The following is a 21,062-nucleotide window of genomic DNA, read 5'->3' as shown; positions in this document are numbered from 1 at the left end:
TACAGTATATAGTACACCCTACATATGGGTGCACCCAGTAACCAGCCATACAGTATATAGTACACCCTACATATGGGTGCACCCAGTAACCAGCCATGCAGTATATAGTACACCCTACATATGTGTGCAGCCAGTAACCAGCCATACAGTATATAGTGCACCCAGTAACCAGCCATACAGTATATAGTGCACCCAGTAACCAGCCATACAGTATATAGTGCACCCAGTAACCAGCCATACAGTATATAGTACACCCTACATATGTGTGCACCCAGTAACCAGCCATGCAGTATATAGTACACCCTACATATGTGTGCACCCAGTAACCAGCCATACAGTATATAGTACACCCTACATATGTGTGCACCCAGTAACCAGCCATACAGTACATAGTACACCCTACATATGGGTGCACCCAGTAACCAGCCATGCAGTATATAGTACACCCTACATATGTGTGCACCCAGTAACCAGCCATGCAGTATATAGTACACCCTACATATGTGTGCACCCAGTAACCAGCCATACAGTATATAGTACACCCTACATATGGGTGCACCCAGTAACCAGCCATACAGTATATAGTACACCCTACATATGTGTGCACCCAGTAACCAGCCATACAGTATATAGTACACCCTACATATGGGTGCACCCAGTAACCAGCCATGCAGTATATAGTACACCCTACATATGTGTGCAGCCAGTAACCAGCCATACAGTATATAGTGCACCCAGTAACCAGCCATACAGTATATAGTGCACCCAGTAACCAGCCATACAGTATATAGTACACCCTACATATGTGTGCACCCAGTAACCAGTCATACAGTATATAGTACACCCTACATATGGGTGCAGCCGGTAACCAGCCATACAGTATATAGTACACCTACATATGTGTGCACCCAGTAACCAGCCATACAGTATATAGTACACCCTACATATGTGTGCAGCCAGTAACCAGCCATACAGTATACAGTACACCCTACATATGGGTGCACCCAGTAACCAGCCATACAGTATATAGTACACCCTACATATGTGTGCACCCAGTAACCAGCCATGCAGTATATAGTACACCCTACATATGTGTGCACCCAGTAACCAGCCATGCAGTATATAGTACACCCTACATATGTGTGCACCCAGTAACCAGCCATACAGTATACAGTACACCCTACATATGTGTGCACCCAGTAACCAGCCATGCAGTATATAGTACACCCTACATATGTGTGCACCCAGTAACCAGCCATACAGTATACAGTACACCCTACATATGTGTGCACCCAGTAACCAGCCATGCAGTATATAGTACACCCTACATATGTGTGCACCCAGTAACCAGCCATACAGTATATAGTACACCCTACATGTGTGCAGCCAGTAACCAGCCATACAGTATATAGTACACCCTACATATGTGTGCACCCGGTAACCAGCCATACAGTATATAGTACACCCTACATATGTGTGCACCCGGTAACCAGCCATACAGTATATAGTACACCCTACATATGTGTGCACCCAGTAACCAGCCATACAGTATATAGTACACCCTACATATGTGTGCACCCAGTAACCAGCCATACAGTATATAGTACACCCTACATATGTGTGCACCCAGTAACCAGCCATACAGTATATAGTACACCCTACATATGTGTGCACCCAGTAACCAGCCATACAGTATATAGTACACCCTACATATGTGTGCACCCAGGAACCAGTCATACAGTATATAGTACACCCTACATATGGGTGCAGCCGGTAACCAGCCATACAGTATATAGTACACCTACATATGTGTGCACCCAGTAACCAGCCATACAGTATATAGTACACCCTACATATGTGTGCAGCCAGTAACCAGCCATACAGTATACAGTACACCCTACATATGGGTGCACCCAGTAACCAGCCATACAGTATATAGTACACCCTACATATGTGTGCACCCAGTAACCAGCCATGCAGTATATAGTACACCCTACATATGTGTGCACCCAGTAACCAGCCATGCAGTATATAGTACACCCTACATATGTGTGCACCCAGTAACCAGCCATACAGTATACAGTACACCCTACATATGTGTGCACCCAGTAACCAGCCATGCAGTATATAGTACACCCTACATATGTGTGCACCCAGTAACCAGCCATACAGTATACAGTACACCCTACATATGTGTGCACCCAGTAACCAGCCATGCAGTATATAGTACACCCTACATATGTGTGCACCCAGTAACCAGCCATACAGTATATAGTACACCCTACATGTGTGCAGCCAGTAACCAGCCATACAGTATATAGTACACCCTACATATGTGTGCACCCAGTAACCAGCCATACAGTATATAGTACACCCTACATATGAGTGCACCCAGTAACCAGCCATACAGTATATAGTACACCCTACATATGTGTGCACCCGGTAACCAGCCATACAGTATATAGTACACCCTACATATGTGTGCACCCGGTAACCAGCCATACAGTATATAGTACACCCTACATATGTGTGCACCCAGTAACCAGCCATACAGTATATAGTACACCCTACATATGTGTGCACCCAGTAACCAGCCATACAGTATATAGTACACCCTACACGTGTGCACCCAGTAACCAGCCATACAGTATATAGTACACCCTACATATGTGTGCACCCAGTAACCAGCCATACAGTATATAGTACACCCTACATATGGGTGCACCCAGTAACCAGCCATACAGTACATAGTACACCCTACATATGTGTGCACCCAGTAACCAGCCATACAGTATATAGTACACCCTACATATGTGTGCACCCAGTAACCAGCCATACAGTATATAGTACACCCTACATATGTGTGCACCCAGGAACCAGTCATACAGTATATAGTACACCTACATATGGGTGCAGCCAGTAACCAGCCATGCAGTATATAGTACACCCTACATATGTGTGCACCCAGTAACCAGCCATACAGTATATAGTACACCCTACATATGGGTGCACCCAGTAACCAGCCATACAGTACATAGTACACCCTACATATGTGTGCACCCAGTAACCAGCCATACAGTATATAGTACACCCTACATATGTGTGCACCCAGGAACCAGTCATACAGTATATAGTACACCTACATATGGGTGCAGCCAGTAACCAGCCAGTCATACAGTGTGTGCCCTGCCAGTCTCCTACATAGGGTGAGAGGATGAGAGAGGTGAGGGCCTCTGTAGCAGCCATACAGGACATGGTGTGCGCTGCTTCCCGCTTGTTTGTCATGTATGCTATGGCTGCAGATTACACTCTTCTTCCCTTCCCCTGCTCACCCACCCACCTCACCCCCTGAGACCTCTGTGTGACGTCATGTGTGCTCCTTTCAGTTGCCATAGCTACTCCCTTCCCCAAACCCCTCTGCCTGTCTCCTCTGGTAGCTTCCACAATGGTACAGGCAGCAGCATCACTCCGCACAATGCTGTCCGGGCACTGAGGGAAGGTGATTCAGCAGCCGCTGCCCAGCGCTCCCAGGCCAGCTCCCTCCTCTCTCTGCCCAGAGCTCCTCTCTGTCCATGCGCCAGCCCCATCTTGGGGGACCCCGAAGTCACCTGGTCTCCCTTCCCCCTACACTTGGCGTCTGGAATGTGGCGTGAGAAGGACACATAGAAGAGCATCTGGGTCCTGGCATTGCGGGCACGGAATGGTGAGTGGCCCCTGGGGATGGTGGGCACTGCATGCTGGGTGGGGTGATGGGCATGTGTGGACCGTGTTAGTGATGGGGATGAGCGCTGACGGTGTGCCTGACATTGCTGCTCATCCTGCCCTACTGGCTGCAGAGAGCTGATACCTCGGGGTGATCACCGTCTATAAGCTACGTGTATGTATCATTACACTTCTAGATAACATGTATATAGCGCACATTACAGTGATTACAGGGGATGGCTGGAGAGCTAAATGGATGGATAGATAGGTGGGTGGATGGATAGATATGTGGATGGATTGATGGACCGACAGACAGATCTATAGATAGATGGATAAATAAATAGATCTATAGATAAGATAGATAGATAATAGGTAGATATATGGATGGATGGATGGATAGGTGGATGGATGGATAGATATGTGGATGGATGGATGGATAGGTGGATGGATGGATAGATATGTGGATGGATGGATGGATAGGTGGATGGATGGATAGATATGTGGATAGATGGATGGACCGACAGACAGATAGATAGATCTATAGATAGATAGATAAATAGATCTATAGATAAGATAGATAGATAATAGGTAGATGTGTGAATGGATGGATAGATATGTTGAGGGATGGACAGATAGATGGATATGTGGATGGATGGCCATCTACAGTAGATAGATCGATAATTGATAGATAAAGAGAGATGGATGGCTGGATGGACGGACGGATATACCGGTGGACAGACCTAGTGAGGGCTGCGGTAAGTGCTGAGGCAGCTGTGCCTGTAAACATTAGTGCAGTCCTTGCTGCTATTGATGCACAGACAGGATCCTGCCTCTAATTGCTGTTTCCCCTATAAACCTCCCCACAGCTTTTTTCCTCCTAAAATGGCCTAAATGCCGGGCTTCACTGTCTGGCCCGCTCTGGTGATGAAGCTCATGCCCACACACCATCATGGCACCAGACATGTATCTCAGTATTTGTTCCATGTATTTGCCAAGTAGTAATGTGGGATTGTCTTGTAGCCCAGGCTGCAGCCCTGATAGCCCTGGATATTCCTCAGCTCTGCCAGGACAGATACTTTGGCTACACTGGCATTGCAGTGCTGTAATGGAATAACAGGGCATCTCCAGTGTTCCTTTGGTTTTGCTGCATTGCTTCAGCATCATCGCAATCTGTTCTGTGTGCGCCCAGGACTCCCCTGGTAAGCGGGTGAAGGTGACAGGAGCCAGGTGACTGCTGTTTAATGCCACTTTGCTGTATAGACCGCCCTGCCAGTGTCTAGGTGGGCACAATCCACCAGGCCAGAGCCCTAGAACAATACAGTTGAGTGATGCTGCTGGCTTCCAGATTGCCATTGGCGAATGACGCCGCTGTGCAGTATGCTGCAGGCCTCACTCCGGCATGGACTGGGTTAATAAGGAGACGGTGGTGGCTGCAGCATAGTGACAGGTTGTCTTTTCTTCGCTGTGTGCCAAGAGTGCAGCATAAATACCCCGTGGTCTGTCGCCAGCACAATGCACGGGGTGCTGCTGATCCATCTCACACCGTAGTAAAGCTGGCCGTCCGTATATTTCCTGCAGCGTGTGATCTCGGTGCCAGTGCCTGTCATATCTGCCTACACCATCACTAGTGCACAGGTAATAAACAGCCTGCCTTTGGCTTCGTCCTATCACATCTGTTTGTTTGATGGTACAGATATATATACTGATTCTTAGTGCCGGCATCATCATATGTGATCATCATCATCACCCTGATAGTATGCTGTGCTTAATATTTCCAGCATTCACGCCATAGGAGCTGAAGTCGGCATTCACACTGCTAGTTAGGATAAAGGAGGTAGATTTGGTCAGTCTGCTTGTTGTCAGTGTGATCAGTTCATTGGATGGCTCTGCAGTGCTAATGAACTGCTCTATCCCCTGAGATGGGAGGCATTCATTATGCCAATGGCAAATTTGTCGGTTTTTGTTATGCTGTTTCATGTAGGCAGCCGAATTGTGCGACTAGCCGACATTGCTTCCCCTTCCCCCATTAGAATGCTAATCTATAGAGCCCCCAGCGGAACTGACAGCTGTCAGACTGTAATGTGTGATGGTGCTGATGTTTCCCTACTGGTACCAGCATTCTGCAGCAGGCACAGGAAATAGATGTGGTCCGCATGCTGTGCTGAAAATCAGGAGACTTTATGGCTGTACACACTAGGGTGGGCTGTTCCTTGAAGAACTATTCTCTTTGTTGCCTTTTGTTGGCAAAGAAGGGGCCAGGTTTTTTTTTGCCAGTATGAGAAATGATGAATGCCATTGACGTCCATAAATACATTTATACAGGGTGTGAGATCTTTTGTTTGTGTCAGACCTTTATTCTTTCTTGATTTTAGGCTATTATCATTGTCTTAGGCTTTATGAATGTTCATACTGATGACTATATGTATAGATTGAGATGAGTGGACCTAAAGGGTTGACCCCTTTTCTTTAGTCTACACTGAATTTAGACACCCGTGTATCACTTTCCAAGTACTGACTGAGGGTCTCCTGACCAGAACTTGACTGTGCCTATGAGCTGTCAAGTTCAGGTTAGGAGACCAGCGGGGAGCACGTGCCTTGTGGTCCATACTCTGGCCGAGTTACACAGATGTCTGAATTTGGCCTTATCAGATGTGTTGGGCACATTATTTTGTGGCACTTACTAATATATAAGTATTACAGGTTCTCTTCCTTCACTTCATAGTACGCTTTTCTCACAGACCCTTCAGTTCTGAAAATGTTAATTAAAAGACTGACATGTCCATCCATCAATGGCCATTTTGAGAACAGGTGGGTCTGTGAGTAGGCTGTACTGACAAATGCAGGAGGAGAACCTGTAATACTTATAGTAAATGCCACAAAATCAGTGCCAAAACCCATTTGTTGAACTAAAGGTAAAGTGTCCAATCCCCTTCGCATAGAATTGCAGTCATCATAGCTTTGGAGACTTTGAATTCTCAAAGCTGTAAGGGTTAATTAAAGGGGTTTAAAAAAGGTCTACATTGATTTCAGAAGCAGCACCACTCTTGTGCCCATAGTAAGTTTGTGTTGGATTTTGCAAGCTTTATCACTTGAAAGGAGCTGAGCTGTAATACCAAGTACATTCCATTTTATAAAATATATATATACAGCACAGACCAAACCACACTGAAGGCATCAAAACTATGAAATAACACATGTGGAATTATATACTTAACAAAAAAGTGTGAAACAACTGAAATTATGTCTTATATTCTAGGTTCTTCAGATTAGCCACCTTTTGCTTTGATGACTGCTTTGCACACTCTTGGCATTCTTTTGATGCCTTCAGTGTGAATGTACAATTTTCATAGTCATGAAAATACAGAAAAATCTTTAACTGAGAAGGTGTGTCCAAACTTTTGGTCTGTACTGTGTATATATATATATATATATATATATATATATATATATATATATATATATATATATATACATACACTGTCTATAGGACAAGCCTTTGCCGGAGGGCTGCAGGACCTTGCTTCTAGTCACGGGTGGTCCCACATATTCTTTTCTTGTCTTATATTCAGATTTATAAGTAATCAACTAGAAGCAGTGATATTAGAAATGCGGTGCAATCTGTAGGCGGCATGTTATTGAGTAGTAGAAACTGAGCAGATTGATAGATGTGGGTTTTGAGTATTATTTTTTTTAATAATTAAATTCTCTTCTTTTTCTGGCTTAGCAGTCAATGGTGCAGACCTGCTTAATGATTCGCACCATTATCTGCTAAAAAGATAGCTGTCAATCACTGATTAGGACCACCCCCTTGTCTGTTAAGAAACAATTGAGCAGAGAATTCCATGACTACAATACACATTATATTGAATCTTTCCCTACATGTACATGTGTTCATCTCTTCTTGGAATATATCTTTATGCTGGCATATTATATATCATGTAAGATATAGCAAGTTCCCCTTACAGATACCCATTATCAAATAAAAAATTAGGATGGCAGGAGTGATGTAATTCAGGACCCAGGACAACGTCCCATCTGGCTGACTGTTCTGGTAGCTTACTTATGGACTAAGCAGTCAGGAGGAAAGTCATTAATAACTTAGAATTTGCTGAATAAATAGAAATATGTATGAGCTAGATCGTAATGATATAGGTAACACAACTCCAAGCGATGGCGCACACATAGGTGTGGATATATACGCAATAAGTTATAGCGGAACATTACTTTGCAAATAATTGAAAAGATTTGTAGTGAACATTTGACATTGATCAAGGTCACTTGACTAAGGACTCTTCAGTTTGCACTATTGAAGAGTTAATTTCATGACATCGGTATGCTTAGGAGATATTAGAAATAATATGAAAATAACAAAAGGGTGATCTAGCATATATATCTATGTTGGGGGGCACAACCTCTTGCAATCTGTCTCAGAATAGTGACAGCTGCACACATAGGCAGCCGCCATTGTAACTCGCATATGCCTGTCTTCTGATGGAGAGGGAACCCAGATATGACCCATCCCAGCACCGGAGCAATGTGCTGCTCTTCTTCCCTCTGGCTGTATAGAGGTTTGGGGCCACACAAAATGGCGCAGTAGGCCGCATGTGGGTGAAGGCTGTGCTCCCCTGATCTGTATACCTCAAGCACAGTCTTAAAATGAGCAAAGGAGCCTAAAACAAAGCATGACACAATGATTAAAGAAACTGCGCATTCTCCATCTTCACAGTGCAGCCACATGTTCTCTCTCACCAGTGCCTGTAGTGGCATTAAAGGGATGGCCCGGGGCTGACATATCGAAGACCTTTCCTTGGGATAATTCATCAATACAATATTGGTAGGGCATCCTACATAGATAAACTGAAATTCATTCCAGCAGTGGCACATAAAAGCGACATATCAGGTGTAGCACAGCAGCCCGGTACCATGCATAGTGGCCGCTGCAGAGTATTCCACCTTATCTCCGATTTGAAGCAAATTTCAGCGGATCTTTATGGATTTTGGATGTTGGACGCCCACCAATTTCATATTGATGGCTTATCCTGAGGATAACACTTCAATATATCAAACCCAGACAATTCCTTTAAGGCTGTGTTCATAAATATATTATGGGTTTTTTTTGTCATGAAGAGAAACTAGGACTGGATCTGTCACATACCAGTAGGGCTTGGTGAACCCCTTTTTGTTTCCGAACAGTTTTTTTCCTTATAAAACAGGGGATTCTGTATTGATAGCTCCTAAGTGAGCCTCTGATGAAGATGTCAACATAGCCATTGGGTTCATATCCCTGCCATGTTCCTAATATTGGGTATAACAATCTGTCACGTGTTGTTCTGGTCTTTTTGTCATTTCTGATACCAACAATAGTGCAATATTCAGGGTTGTTTTGCATTCAAAACAACAGCTTCCCAATATGAACAAATGCAGTTGTTTGAAAAAGTGTTTGCCCCCTTCCTGATTTAATATTCTTTTCATGTTTATCACACTTAAATGTTTCAGATCACCAAAAAATGTAAGTATTAGACAAAGATAACACAAGTAAACACAAAATGCATTTTTTTTTAAAATGATAGTCTTTAATATTAAGGGAAAAAGAAATCTAAACCTACAGCGCCCTGTGTGAAAAAGTGATTGCCCCCTGCCTAAAAACATAAATCAATTGTGGTTTAGCACAACTTTGGGAAGCTAAGTTCAAATTCCCTAGCAGTACGCAGGCCTATTTACTGCCACACCTGCTCTTAATCAAGTAATCACTTAAATAGGACCTGCCTGACAAAGTAAGGTAGACCAAAAGCTCCTCAAAAGCTAGACATCATGCCGGAATCCAAAGAAATTCTGGAAGAAATGCAAAATAAAGTAGTTGAGATCTATCAGTCTGGAAAAGGTTATAAAGCAATTTCTAAAGCTTTGCCACTCCAGCGAACCACATTGAGAGCCATTATACACAAATAGCGAAAACATGGAACAGTGGTGAACATTCTCAGAAGTGGCCAGCCAACCAAAATTACTCCAAGGGCGCAGGGCCGACTCATCCAAGTGGTCACAAAAGATCCCACAATATCTAAAGAACTGCAGGCCTCACTTGCCTCAGTTAAGGTCAGTGTTCATGACTCCACCATAAGAAAGAGACTGGGCAAAAATGGCCTGCATGGCAGAGTTCAAAGACCAAAACCACTGCTAAGCAATAAGAACATAAAGGCTGGTCTCAGTTTTGCTAGAAAACATCTTGATGATCCCCAAGATTTTTGGGAGAATACTCTGTGGACTAACGAGACAGAAGTTGAACTTTCTGGAAGGTGTATCCCATTACATCTGTCGTAGAAGTAACACAGCATTTCAGAAAAGGAACATCATACCAACAGTAGAATATGGTAGTAGTAATGTGATGGTCTGGGACTGTTCTGCTGCTTCAAGACCTGGCAGACTTGCCGTGATAAATGGAACCATGATTTCGGCTGGTTACCAAAAAATTTCTGAAGGAGAATGTCCGTCCATCTGTTCGTAATCTCAAGCTGAAGCTCACTTGGGTTATACAGCAGGACAATGATCCAAAACACACCAGCAAATCCATATCTGAATGGCTTAAGAAAAACTAAATTAAGACTTTGGAGTCGCATCTCCAATTGAGATGATATGGCATGACCATAAAACCTTAAAAAGGCAGTTCATGATTGGAAATCCTCCAATGTGGCTGAAGTACAACAATTCTGCAAATATGAGTGGGCCATAATTCCTCCAGAGCGTTGTAAAAGACTAATTTGCCAGTTATTGCAAATGCTTGAGTACAGTCATTGCTGGTAAGGGTGGCCAAACCAGTTATTAGGTTTAGGGGCAATCACTTTTTCACACAGGGCCCTGTAGATTTGGATTTATTTTTCCCTTTATAATAAAGACCTTCATTTAAAAACTGCATTTTTTGTTTTCTTGTGTTATCTTATTAAAGAAAGAACCGTCAATGTCGCAAAACTATGGCACTTAAAAAAAAAAGCAAAGAAAAAAAAACAAACTTTATCAACGAATGGAAAAAGGAAGGCAGTAAAGTTATTGATCTTCGGGACAATGTTCACAGATTGTGCTGACACCTTGATAGGACTTCTAGTGCTGCAAGCAACCAACCTTTCTGTGTTTCTGGCACAGGATAGTTCTGTTGGCAATATATACAAAAATATATAATGAAATGTAGTATATACACAGGAGTGGGCTCGAGTGCTTATTCCATCAAATTCTGACTTGCCTTCTGTTTGCATAGGGGTCAGCTGGAGGAAGTGACCTACGTTACTTTTCACATCAAGGAAAATAGAAAAAATTGGAGTCCGGCTCAACAGCACTGGATTTTCCTTTTCTTTTTATTTTTCAAAAGAAAATATAGTGGATGCAAAAGAAAAATGTACTTGGTCGACATGACGCGTTTCAACTGCACTAGGCAGCCTTACTAGTGAAAAAGGTTTTGGCTATAGGGAGGAATTGGTATCAATTTAGGGTAACCTAAGTGTAAAGTAAGCAACAAAGTATTTAGAAACGTGTTCAGATTTTATGAGTTATCTTATTAGACCCGACTGGCAAACATGTAACTGTGCTGCAGTCAGCCAGGCTGTGAAGTATTACCCGGCCACCATTCAGCTGAATGTCCATATTTTTTTTTTTATACAAGATTGGTTGGAGACCACTAGAAAAGGGAGCTGCTCCTGCAGGATAGGACTCTAGTGTGGATCATGATAGACATATGGCCAAGGGTTGTCCTCTTAAAAAGAACTTCTCACCATGGAAATGCAGTGCAATCTGCTGGTATCAGGTTATAAAGCAGGGGGAGCTGAGTAGACATATCGTTTTCTAGGAACAGTTTCAGTACAACTTGTGATTTCATCATTTTAATTTCTGCTCTTTCTGGTATTCTTGGTCCAGTGGGCGCTCCATCAGTGATTGACAGTTTTTTTTAATAAGTGTGCACACAGAGATGGCTGTCAGTCATTGATAGGACCGCCCACTGGACTGTAGATCCCAAAAAGAGGAGAGGTTTGTATGACTGAAGCACAGGTTATGCTGAATATTTCTCACAAAACTATATATCTATATACTCCATTCCTCCTGCCCTATAACATGGTGCCTGGGAGTCATACCCTTTATTTAATAGCACTATGTTTACTTTGCATATCACATAGTCCTATTCCTGCTGAGGACTACAAATACTCACACGGTGAGGCTTTTCCCAATTTTTCTTTTTGTGCTTCATCTATAGGTGTGTGCAGTTTATGAAACTATTTATTGGGACTCATGAGAAGTGAACTTCAGAGAAGCATATCACCCTATAATTGTTTTGGCAACACTTAAAGGGGTTTTTCTACAAACAAAAGGTTCATTTTAATCAATAGATCTTGGAATTATAATAATTTCCACAATTGGGTGTGTTAATGTGGCACCCCAGGAGTTCAGGTACCACAGTGGTACTGCCTTCCTTTCTGGGAGGGTGATGCCATGCCCGGAAACGAGGAGGATCCCTTTGGCAGGTAACCTGTACATGCAACATGTTCTGACTCCAGGCCAGAAGGGGGAGCTCTAGACCCGGTTTCAGGGAAGCTTCTCTAGATAGATATACATTCTGGTCTGGATGAGGAGTGAGGTAGTTTGTAACAGACAAGGAACAGTGAAGGAGCACAGGAGAAGTCAAGAGCTAGAGGAGAGCTGCGATTGGGCTCCCTCTAAGCTGAAGCGCAAAAACCATGCACCGGGTGCCCGAGGCTATGTGGAACTACATGTTCCACAGCAGAACCGGAGGGCAGGAAATTGGAAGTGACTTGTCCACATTACACCTGAGGCACAGCAACATCCAGAGCCCGGAGTTACCATGGATAGAAACCCCAATGAAATGGCTCGCGTAGCCTACCATGCAGGAACTGTCCCAGGACAGAGAGTGAGAGAGGACCTTGAAGAAAGCCATAGGCAGCAAGGGACTATTATTCAGTTCATAGTGGAAGGCTCCCAATCTGACCTGGCAAAGGGAATTCTACTCGTTTTCAGGCTACCTGGACTCCACCGTCACCTGTTGCTGGTACCCTGGACTGTGGCTGTCTACCACCAGTAAACCAGGTAAAGAGACTGCTTCTTTGTGTCCTCTGCTTATTTCTGGCACCACACCATCTTTGCCAAATAAATCGGGAGCCCTGGGGACCCAGCTTCACCTGTGGGAAGCCATACCATCCTTGCTGCAGTGCCATCACTCCCCAGAGGACGCCTTTAAGCAGCGTCGGTGACCCCTGACGAATACCACAGGTGGCGTCACGAACATTTCTTATTATACAAACCCCTTTAAAGACATTCCCTTTTATTTGGACTCCCGGGGCCACGGACCAGGTCGCTACCACCGTGACCACCTCTTTAATGACGACCGGACCCGGTACCGAGTACCCCTAGGCCCTGGAGGGCGCTCCATTTAAATAAAATGTTCCTGTGCTGAGATAATCTTATAAATGTGCCCCTGCTATGTACTGTGTAATGGCTGTGTCTGACCGTACAGGAACATGGTCTGATCATACCACATCTCCTGGGCAGGGGGGAGAAAAAAAAGTATACAGACATTACAATACAATACTGCAAATCTTTCTTTGAAGTAAAACATTCTTTAAAAACAGACAGGGAAATGTTTTACCTCACAGAAAGAGGTAAAGCAGTTATCCCATGCTGTAACGTCTGTATACTTTTTTGCTTCCTCCCCTGCCCAGGAGATGTGGTATGATCAGACTATGTCCCTGTACGGTCAAACACAGCCATTACACAGTACACAGCAGGGGCACATTTATAAGATTATCTCAGCACAGGAACATTTTATTTAAACACATCCAAATGATTAAAATGAACTTTTGTTGGTGGCATAACCAACTGTGTGGACCCCTTTATACTGCAATATGGGTAAGGAACCCAGGGTTGGGGAGGTATTTATAATGATGAGGTATTTATGATTTTGGACTCCTCCATTGACATATATACTAGATATACTTACCACCCTGTCCTGGGTGTCTTCTCCCATTTACCTATACTGTAAAGCACGGAGCACTTTACTATTGAATATGTATGCACCAGTATTAGGAGGTCACACAGTTTTGGTTCTATCTTGTTTCTGCGCTGAACATGTAATAACCTTGTGATATGGTATTTAAAATGTATTTTTTGTCTCTGATATAGTATGTAATAAACGTATACCTTTTTATACTATTCTGGATATCTACTACAGTTTTTTTTTGGGGGGGTATGATATATCAAGGTCACAGCAAAGGAGATTCCTACTGCACATGCTCAGAAGAACATACTAAGGACATATTTCAAGACGGCATCTATTTTAATTGTAATGCTTTGGTAATCACCTTTTTCTACAAAATGAGCAAAGGTATTTAGGAATTCATTTACATTGATATTTCCTTCAATTATTTATTTCTATTCACAAGGAACCCCTATAACCATCATCTGAAAAGCATGTTCTTTCAAATCAGATTTATATGTTTGTAATATAGCTAATTTACTTTATGATCACCGACATTGATGGTGTGAGTTGTTCATGTACTAATAGATTTTCAGGTTTTGGGTGAGGAAAATTGTTCAGAGAAGAGCCAGTATAAGATGCAGTCATTTGACTGCACGCATGATATAGCATGGAGTAGTTTAAACTTGGTGGCAGATTCCCTTTAAAACATATTATATTGCGCTCCTCTCTGCTCCATTATATATGTAGTGCAGTGGGGTTGGTGCAGTGTGACAGATAGGCAGGGACCACAGAAAAGTTCAAAGCAAATGTCTTCTATTGTCCAAAAACTCACACGTAGGAGTTCTGTCCTCCGGATCGCAGCTGGTAACCACAAACCAGAACGCAAAGCCTGCTGCCGTGGACAATGGCACCGCCGTGTCTTTTCAGTGTGTCAGCCGCTTGCAAGTCCCTGGCTCTGTGTTAGCTTCACATAGTTCTGGGGTTGCACAGAGCCTCCTGCTCTGCAGCTTGCAAACTCCAACACAAACACACTCAAAGCCAAACTGACAGATTTAAATGGCTATAGAGCCACTTCCAAAACACGGCTGGAGAGAGTAAATTGCCCCACTACCATCCTGTAATTCACTCCAAAAATGAAAGCCCTTAACGGATTTTCCTAAGACTCTGACTGGGTCACTATTTGGACCCAATCCACACTTTCTTTTATTTTGCCTTGTGATTCACAGATGTCCTGCTGTGAACCCAAGGCACTCCAGCGGGTTTAATAAGACTCCGATCGCATCCTGGGGGACTCATATCAACCCTCGTATATGATCCCCCTCACTGCCTCACATATGTTTAATACAGATAGACAATAAAAAATATATGAAATTTATTAAAATTCTATGTATGCACAGTATATATGTACAGTACTAGACAAAAGTTTGGACATGTATTCATGCAGTGGTTTTACTTGTTCTTAGTGGAACTGCATTATTCTCATCATAATTGCATTGTGATGTTAGACTGAAGGCATCAAATCCACAAAGTAACATACATAGAAACGAGGAGTAAAGAAGCACGTGTGAAACCAACCACAATAAATTCCTCCAGTTACAACCTTTCACTCTGATGACAGGTTTACAACCCCTTGGCATTCTCACGTGCAGCTTCATCAGTTCATCACCTGGCACTGTTTTCCAACAGTCTTGAAGGAGCACCCTGAGGTGCTGAGCACTTGTTGGTCATTTTGCTGTTGCAACACAAATAATTGTCCCACTAAATGCAAACCAGATGGGATGGCATGTTGTTGCAGAATACTGTTATCCATGCTGGATAAGTGTTCCTTGAGCTGGAATACAACACCAACAGTGTCACCAGCAAAGCACTCACACATCATCATACCGTCCCCTCAATGCTTCATCGTGGGCATAACACATGTGGAAACCATCTGCTTATTTCTTTTACATCTCACAAAGTTGTGAGGGTTGCTACCAAAAATCTCAAATTTTGTCTTATCAGACCACAGTACAGAGTTCCACTGATCTAATGTCCAGATCTTGTGTTGCTTGGCTAAAACAAGTCATTTCTTCTGGTTTGTGGTCCTCAGTAGGGGCTTCTTTGCAGTAGTTCGAACATAAAAGCCTGCTCTTTGCAGTTTCCTCTCAACAGATGATGTCAAGATGGGTTTGCTACCTGATGTCTGTACATCACTTATGTTGGGTGTTATCTGTGGTGCTGTCAATTTGTGGTTTCTGATGCTGCTATCTTGTGAACTTATCTTCATGAGAGGTAAATCTTGGTCTTCTTTTCCTGAAGTGATCCTCATGGTAGCCAGTTTCTTCATAGCGATTGACGGCTTTCATGCCTACCCTAGAGGATATCTTCAAGGTTCTAGCAATTTTCTGGGTTGACTGACATAAAGTGATGATATTCTGGCTTAAAACAGTTGTGAAATATGGTTCAGTGTTGTATGGAACTGTACATCAACTTTCCCTCAGCAAAACAAAACGAATGGTCGCAAACACTTTCTGAAGACTGGTAATTTCACAGATGAATTCCTGAAACTGCATGCCATTCCAGGTGACTATCTGATAAAGCTTCTTGACAGAATGCCAAGGGGATGTAAAATTTGTCTTCAGAGTATAAGGAGGTACAGTACTTTGAGGAATTTAAGATTTAACAAATATTCTGGTTTGTTTAACACGTGTTTCTTTACTCCTTGTTTCCCTACCTGTTTCTTTGTGGTTTTTCTACCTTCAATGTGAATCTACAATGTGTACATTCAGACAAAACCTGAGATAACAAAATAAGAAAATGCTCTGCAGTAAATAATTAGTGCATGAAAATCATATAGGATACTTAGTTAACATCATTTTGATTAAAAAAAAGTGATAACCATCCCACCACATCAAGGTGACCCTATTTGAGATGGTCCTAACCTCTAGCATTAAACCTTACCATATGTCAAGTGATGTAATGTGAATATGGGCTGAGAAGGACTGAGACACAGATAATGGACACCCAGCCATGGGGAACTATATGAATGTAATGTCCAGCTCAAGGAAAAGGTAGGCCATACCTTTATGTGCACAGAGTGGAATATAGGTTGGTGTGCATGCAGCGTGTAGGCGCATGTTCGCACTGGCCACTAAACAGACAAAACCTACATTCTGGAAAACCAGTGCATGGTCAGGTGTGTCCAACCTTTGGTGCAGTATTGAATGTATGTAGTATATGTATGTACATAGAATATAAGACATATTTTCAGTTGTTTCACACTTTTTTGTTAAGTATATAATTCCACGTGTTAATTCATAGTTTTGATGCCTTCAGTGTGAATGTACAATTTTCATAGTCATGAAAATACAGAAAAATCTTTAAATGAGGTGTCTCCAAACTTTTGGTCTGTACTGTATATAACCTGTAAGTATGTACGACCTATAAGTAATGGCTTGTTTGCAGATCTGAATGAATGACTATCCTCATAAAGCCAATTGTTATGTAGTGTATTCAGCTAGGCTGTCATTTTATTCTGCACATGTATGAATGATAAAGAACATAGCGATATGTCATAATCACACACTATACAAAGTGGTGCTGTCTGTTTAGAAATCAGCAGCTCTCTTGGAATCTAGGCTACGGACGGTCTGACCTATTTCCAGAAGCACTTGCAGTACATGAATGAATTCCAACTCATCCTTACTTTCCATGGTAGCCATAGAGACTTGAAGCCTGTATGAGAACCAAGTAGTAGCTCGATTCTGCAATTACCAGGGACCATATGTTTTATTCTGCATGTTTTTTTTACAGCTAGTAATGTCTGGAATTTTCTGGAATTAATACACATTGGGGCTCATTATAAAAACCAGCGGAGACATATCGATTTCATCTTACACTTTTTTTAGTGCTGGTTAAACAAAGACTAACGGGCATCGCTAATTGTTTTGTGTATATTAATGTTTAGAAATAAGGTTCGTATGGTGCTGCTAAACAATAAGTCCCTTTAATAAGCATTTCTGGTGACATGTGAACCAAAACGTCACATTTCCTAATCTAATAAACATGGAGAGGCAGCAAGTACCGGTACATAGTGAAGCTAATTTACGCGGAATCTCTTTAATGTTCTTCACAAATCTACTTTCCTTAGATTTAATTCCATCTGTCTCTTCGCTCTGCCAATGTCTTCCTACTTCTGATGGATAACAAAGGCCTGTTATAAGTATACTCTCTGACTTGTGAAATATGGTAAAAAGCAGTTTCTTTTTTTCTGGATAGATAAAGCTTAGTCATGAAATAAAAAAAATACTGTTTTATTATTTCATCAACCAGTTTTTCTATTGAGGATCTTCTTCCAGTTCTTTGAAGACACCCTTGCCATGCCCATGTACCCGGGCATGGACATTAGTAGTAATAGATAATGTAATAGCTCTACAGGATAATATAAAGAATCATTCAGTGGTAAAAAACTAACAGCAGATCCATCCAGTCTGCCCTCATTTTATTTCATTTTTTAATTTTAGGATAGATATTTTTGTATCCCAAATATGTTTGATTCCTTCACGTTATGTCTGATCTTGTCGACAAGTTAATTCCAGATTTTTCTTCCTTAAAGGGAACCTGATTGACAGGCGAAAACGGCTACTTTGGTAACGTATTTCGGCAGCATAGGTGGGGAATCGGGGTCCACAAAATACACTATTGTAATGCACAGCTCAGGCCCTATTTAACAGTATTTTTATCTCATACGGAAAAAACGGGGTGACAGGTTCCCTTTAACCCCTTCCCGACATTTGACGTACTATCCCGTCGAGGTGGGGTGGGCCCGTATGACCGCCGACGGGATAGTACGTCATAGCCGATCGGCCGCGCTCACGGGGGGAGCGCGGCCGATCGCGGCCGGGTGTCGGCTGCATATCGCAGCTGACATCCGGCACTATGTGCCAGGAGCGGTCACGGACCGCCCCCGGCACATTAACCCCCGGCACACCGCGATCAAACATGATCGCGATGTGCCGGCGATGCAGGGAAGCATCGCGCAGGGAGAGGGCTCCCTGCGGGCTTCCCTGAGCCCCCCGCAGCAACGCGATGTGATCGCGTTGCTGCGAGGGTCTTACCTCCCTCCCTGCCTGCTCCAGACCCGGATCCAAGATGGCCGCGGATCCGGGTCCTGCAGGGAGGGAGGTGGCTTCACAGACGCCTGCTCAGAGCAGGCACTGTGAAGCAGCCTGCACTTCTCTCAGATCGGTGATCTGTCAGAGTGCTATGCAAACTGGCAGATCACCGATCTGTATTGTCCCCCCCTGGGGCAAAGTAAAAAAGTAAAAAAAAAAAATTCCAAATGTGTAAAAAAAAATAAAAAAAAATATTCCAAAATAATGAAAAAAAAAAAAAAAATATTATTCCCATAAATACATTTCTTTATCTAAATTAAAAAAAAAAACAATAAAAGTACACATATTTAGTATCGCCACGTCCGTAACGACCCAACCTATAAAACTGCCACACTAGTTAACCCCTTCAGTAAACACCGTAAGAAAAAAAAAAAAAAAACGAGGCAAAAAACAACGCTTTATTACCATACCGCCGAACAAAAAGTGGAATAACACGCGATCAAAAAGACTGATATAAATATCCATGGTACCGCTGAAAACGTCATCTTGTCCCGCAAAAAACAAGCCGCCATACAGCATCATCAGCAAAAAAATAAAAAAGTTATAGTCCTGAGAATAAAGCGATACCAAAATAATTATTTTTTCTATAAAATAGTTTTTATCGTATAAAAGCGCCAAAACATAAAAAAAATGATATAAATGAGATATCGCTGTAATCATACTGACCCGACGAATAAAACTGCTTTATCAATTTTACCAAACCCGGAACGGTATAAACGCCTCTCCCAAAAGAAATTCATGAATAGCAGGTTTTTGGTCATTCTGCCTCACAAAAATCGGAATAAAAAGCGATCAAAAACGGTCACGTGTCCGAAAATGTTACCAATAAAAACGTCAACTCGTCCCGCAAAAAACAAGACCTCACATGACTCTGTGGAGCAAATGTGGAAAAATTATAGGTCTCAAAATGTGGAGACGCAAAAACTTTTTTGCTATAAAAAGCGTCGCTGGTTTCACACTTGCGTTTTTGTCTGCAGCGTTTTTTGCACAAAAAAACGCATGCGTTTTTTCCCTATATTTAACATTGAAAACGCATGCAGTTTTTTTGTACGCGTTTGGTCGCGTTTTCAAACGCATGCGGGGTTTTTCTGCATGCGTTCATTTTCAGAAATACAACCTGCAGTATTTTCTTGCGTTTTTAAGCACATGCGTTTGTTTGCGTTAAAAACGCATGCATTTTTATCGAAAAAAAACAGAAAACACACTGAAAAGCCACCCACCACCATCAAGGTGATAAAGGGATCCAAACCCTAACCCTAACTCTACCCCTAACCTCACCCCTAACCGTTTAATGAACATTTTCTGACAGTCATAGTGCCACGTATTTCAGTGCCACGTATTTCAGTGCCACGTATTTCAGTGCCACGTATTTCAGTGCCATGTATTTCAGTGCCACGTATCACGTATTTCAGTGCCACGTGTTTCAGTGCCACGTATTTCAGTGCCACGTATCACGTATTTCAGTGCCACATATTTTAGTACCACGTATTTCAGTTGCACGTATTTCAGTGCCACGTATTTCAGTGCCACGTATTTCAGTGCCACGTATCACGTATTTCAGTGCCACGTGTTTCAGTGCCACGTATTTAAGTGCCACGTATCACATATTTCAGTGCCACATATTTCAGTGCCACGTATTTCAGTGCCACGTATTTCAGTGCCACGTATTTCAGTGCCACGTATTTCAGTGCCACGTATTTAAGTGCCACATATCACATATTTCAGTGCCACTTATTTAAGTGCCACGTATTTCAGTGCCACGTATTTCAGTGCCACGTATTTCAGTGCCACGTATTTCAGTGCCACGTATTTCAGTGCCACGTGTTTCAGTGCCACGTATCACGTATTTCAGTGCCACGTATTTCAGTGCCACGTATTTCAGTGCCACGTATTTCAGTGCCACGTATTTAAGTGCCACATATCACATATTTCAGTGCCACTTATTTAAGTGCCACGTATTTCAGTGCCACGTATTTCAGTGCCACGCATTTCAGTGCCACGTATTTCAGTGCCACGTATTTCAGTGCCACGTATTTCAGTGCCACGTATTTCAGTGCCACATATCACATATTTCAGTGCCACTTATTTAAGTGCCACGTATTTCAGTGCCACGTATTTCAGTGCCACGTATTTCAGTGCCACGTGTTTCAGTGCCACGTGTTTCAGTGCCACGTATTTAAGTGCCACGTATCACGTATTTCAGTGCCACGTATTTCAGTGCCACGTATTTCAGTGCC

General features: G+C 42.6%; 1 protein-coding gene across 10 annotated transcripts in view; it reads left to right on the top strand.

Annotated features, from left to right (window-relative positions):
- The first annotated feature begins 3,272 nt into the window (after positions 1–3,272).
- Positions 3,273–21,062, top strand: part of MAPK10 (mitogen-activated protein kinase 10) — a 361,444-nt gene continuing 343,654 nt past the window's right edge. For 3 of the 10 annotated variants that reach the window (XM_077275822.1, XM_077275824.1, XM_077275816.1), the window contains exon 1: positions 3,436–3,703. In XM_077275822.1, coding sequence (XP_077131937.1) covers positions 3,701–3,703 — 3 coding nt within the window. In that variant the 5' untranslated portion in view covers positions 3,436–3,700. Of the gene's footprint in view, positions 3,704–21,062 lie in introns of all 10 variants that reach the window. The other 7 variants (XM_077275825.1, XM_077275821.1, XM_077275820.1 and 4 more) reach the window with 3 other exon arrangements.

Source organism: Ranitomeya variabilis, chromosome 1 (genome assembly GCF_051348905.1).
Source record: "Ranitomeya variabilis isolate aRanVar5 chromosome 1, aRanVar5.hap1, whole genome shotgun sequence".
In the NCBI taxonomy this organism is placed as follows: Eukaryota; Metazoa; Chordata; class Amphibia; order Anura; family Dendrobatidae; genus Ranitomeya; species Ranitomeya variabilis.
Note: the sequence above shows the minus strand (reverse complement) of the source record. Positions and strands in the feature narration are given on the sequence as shown.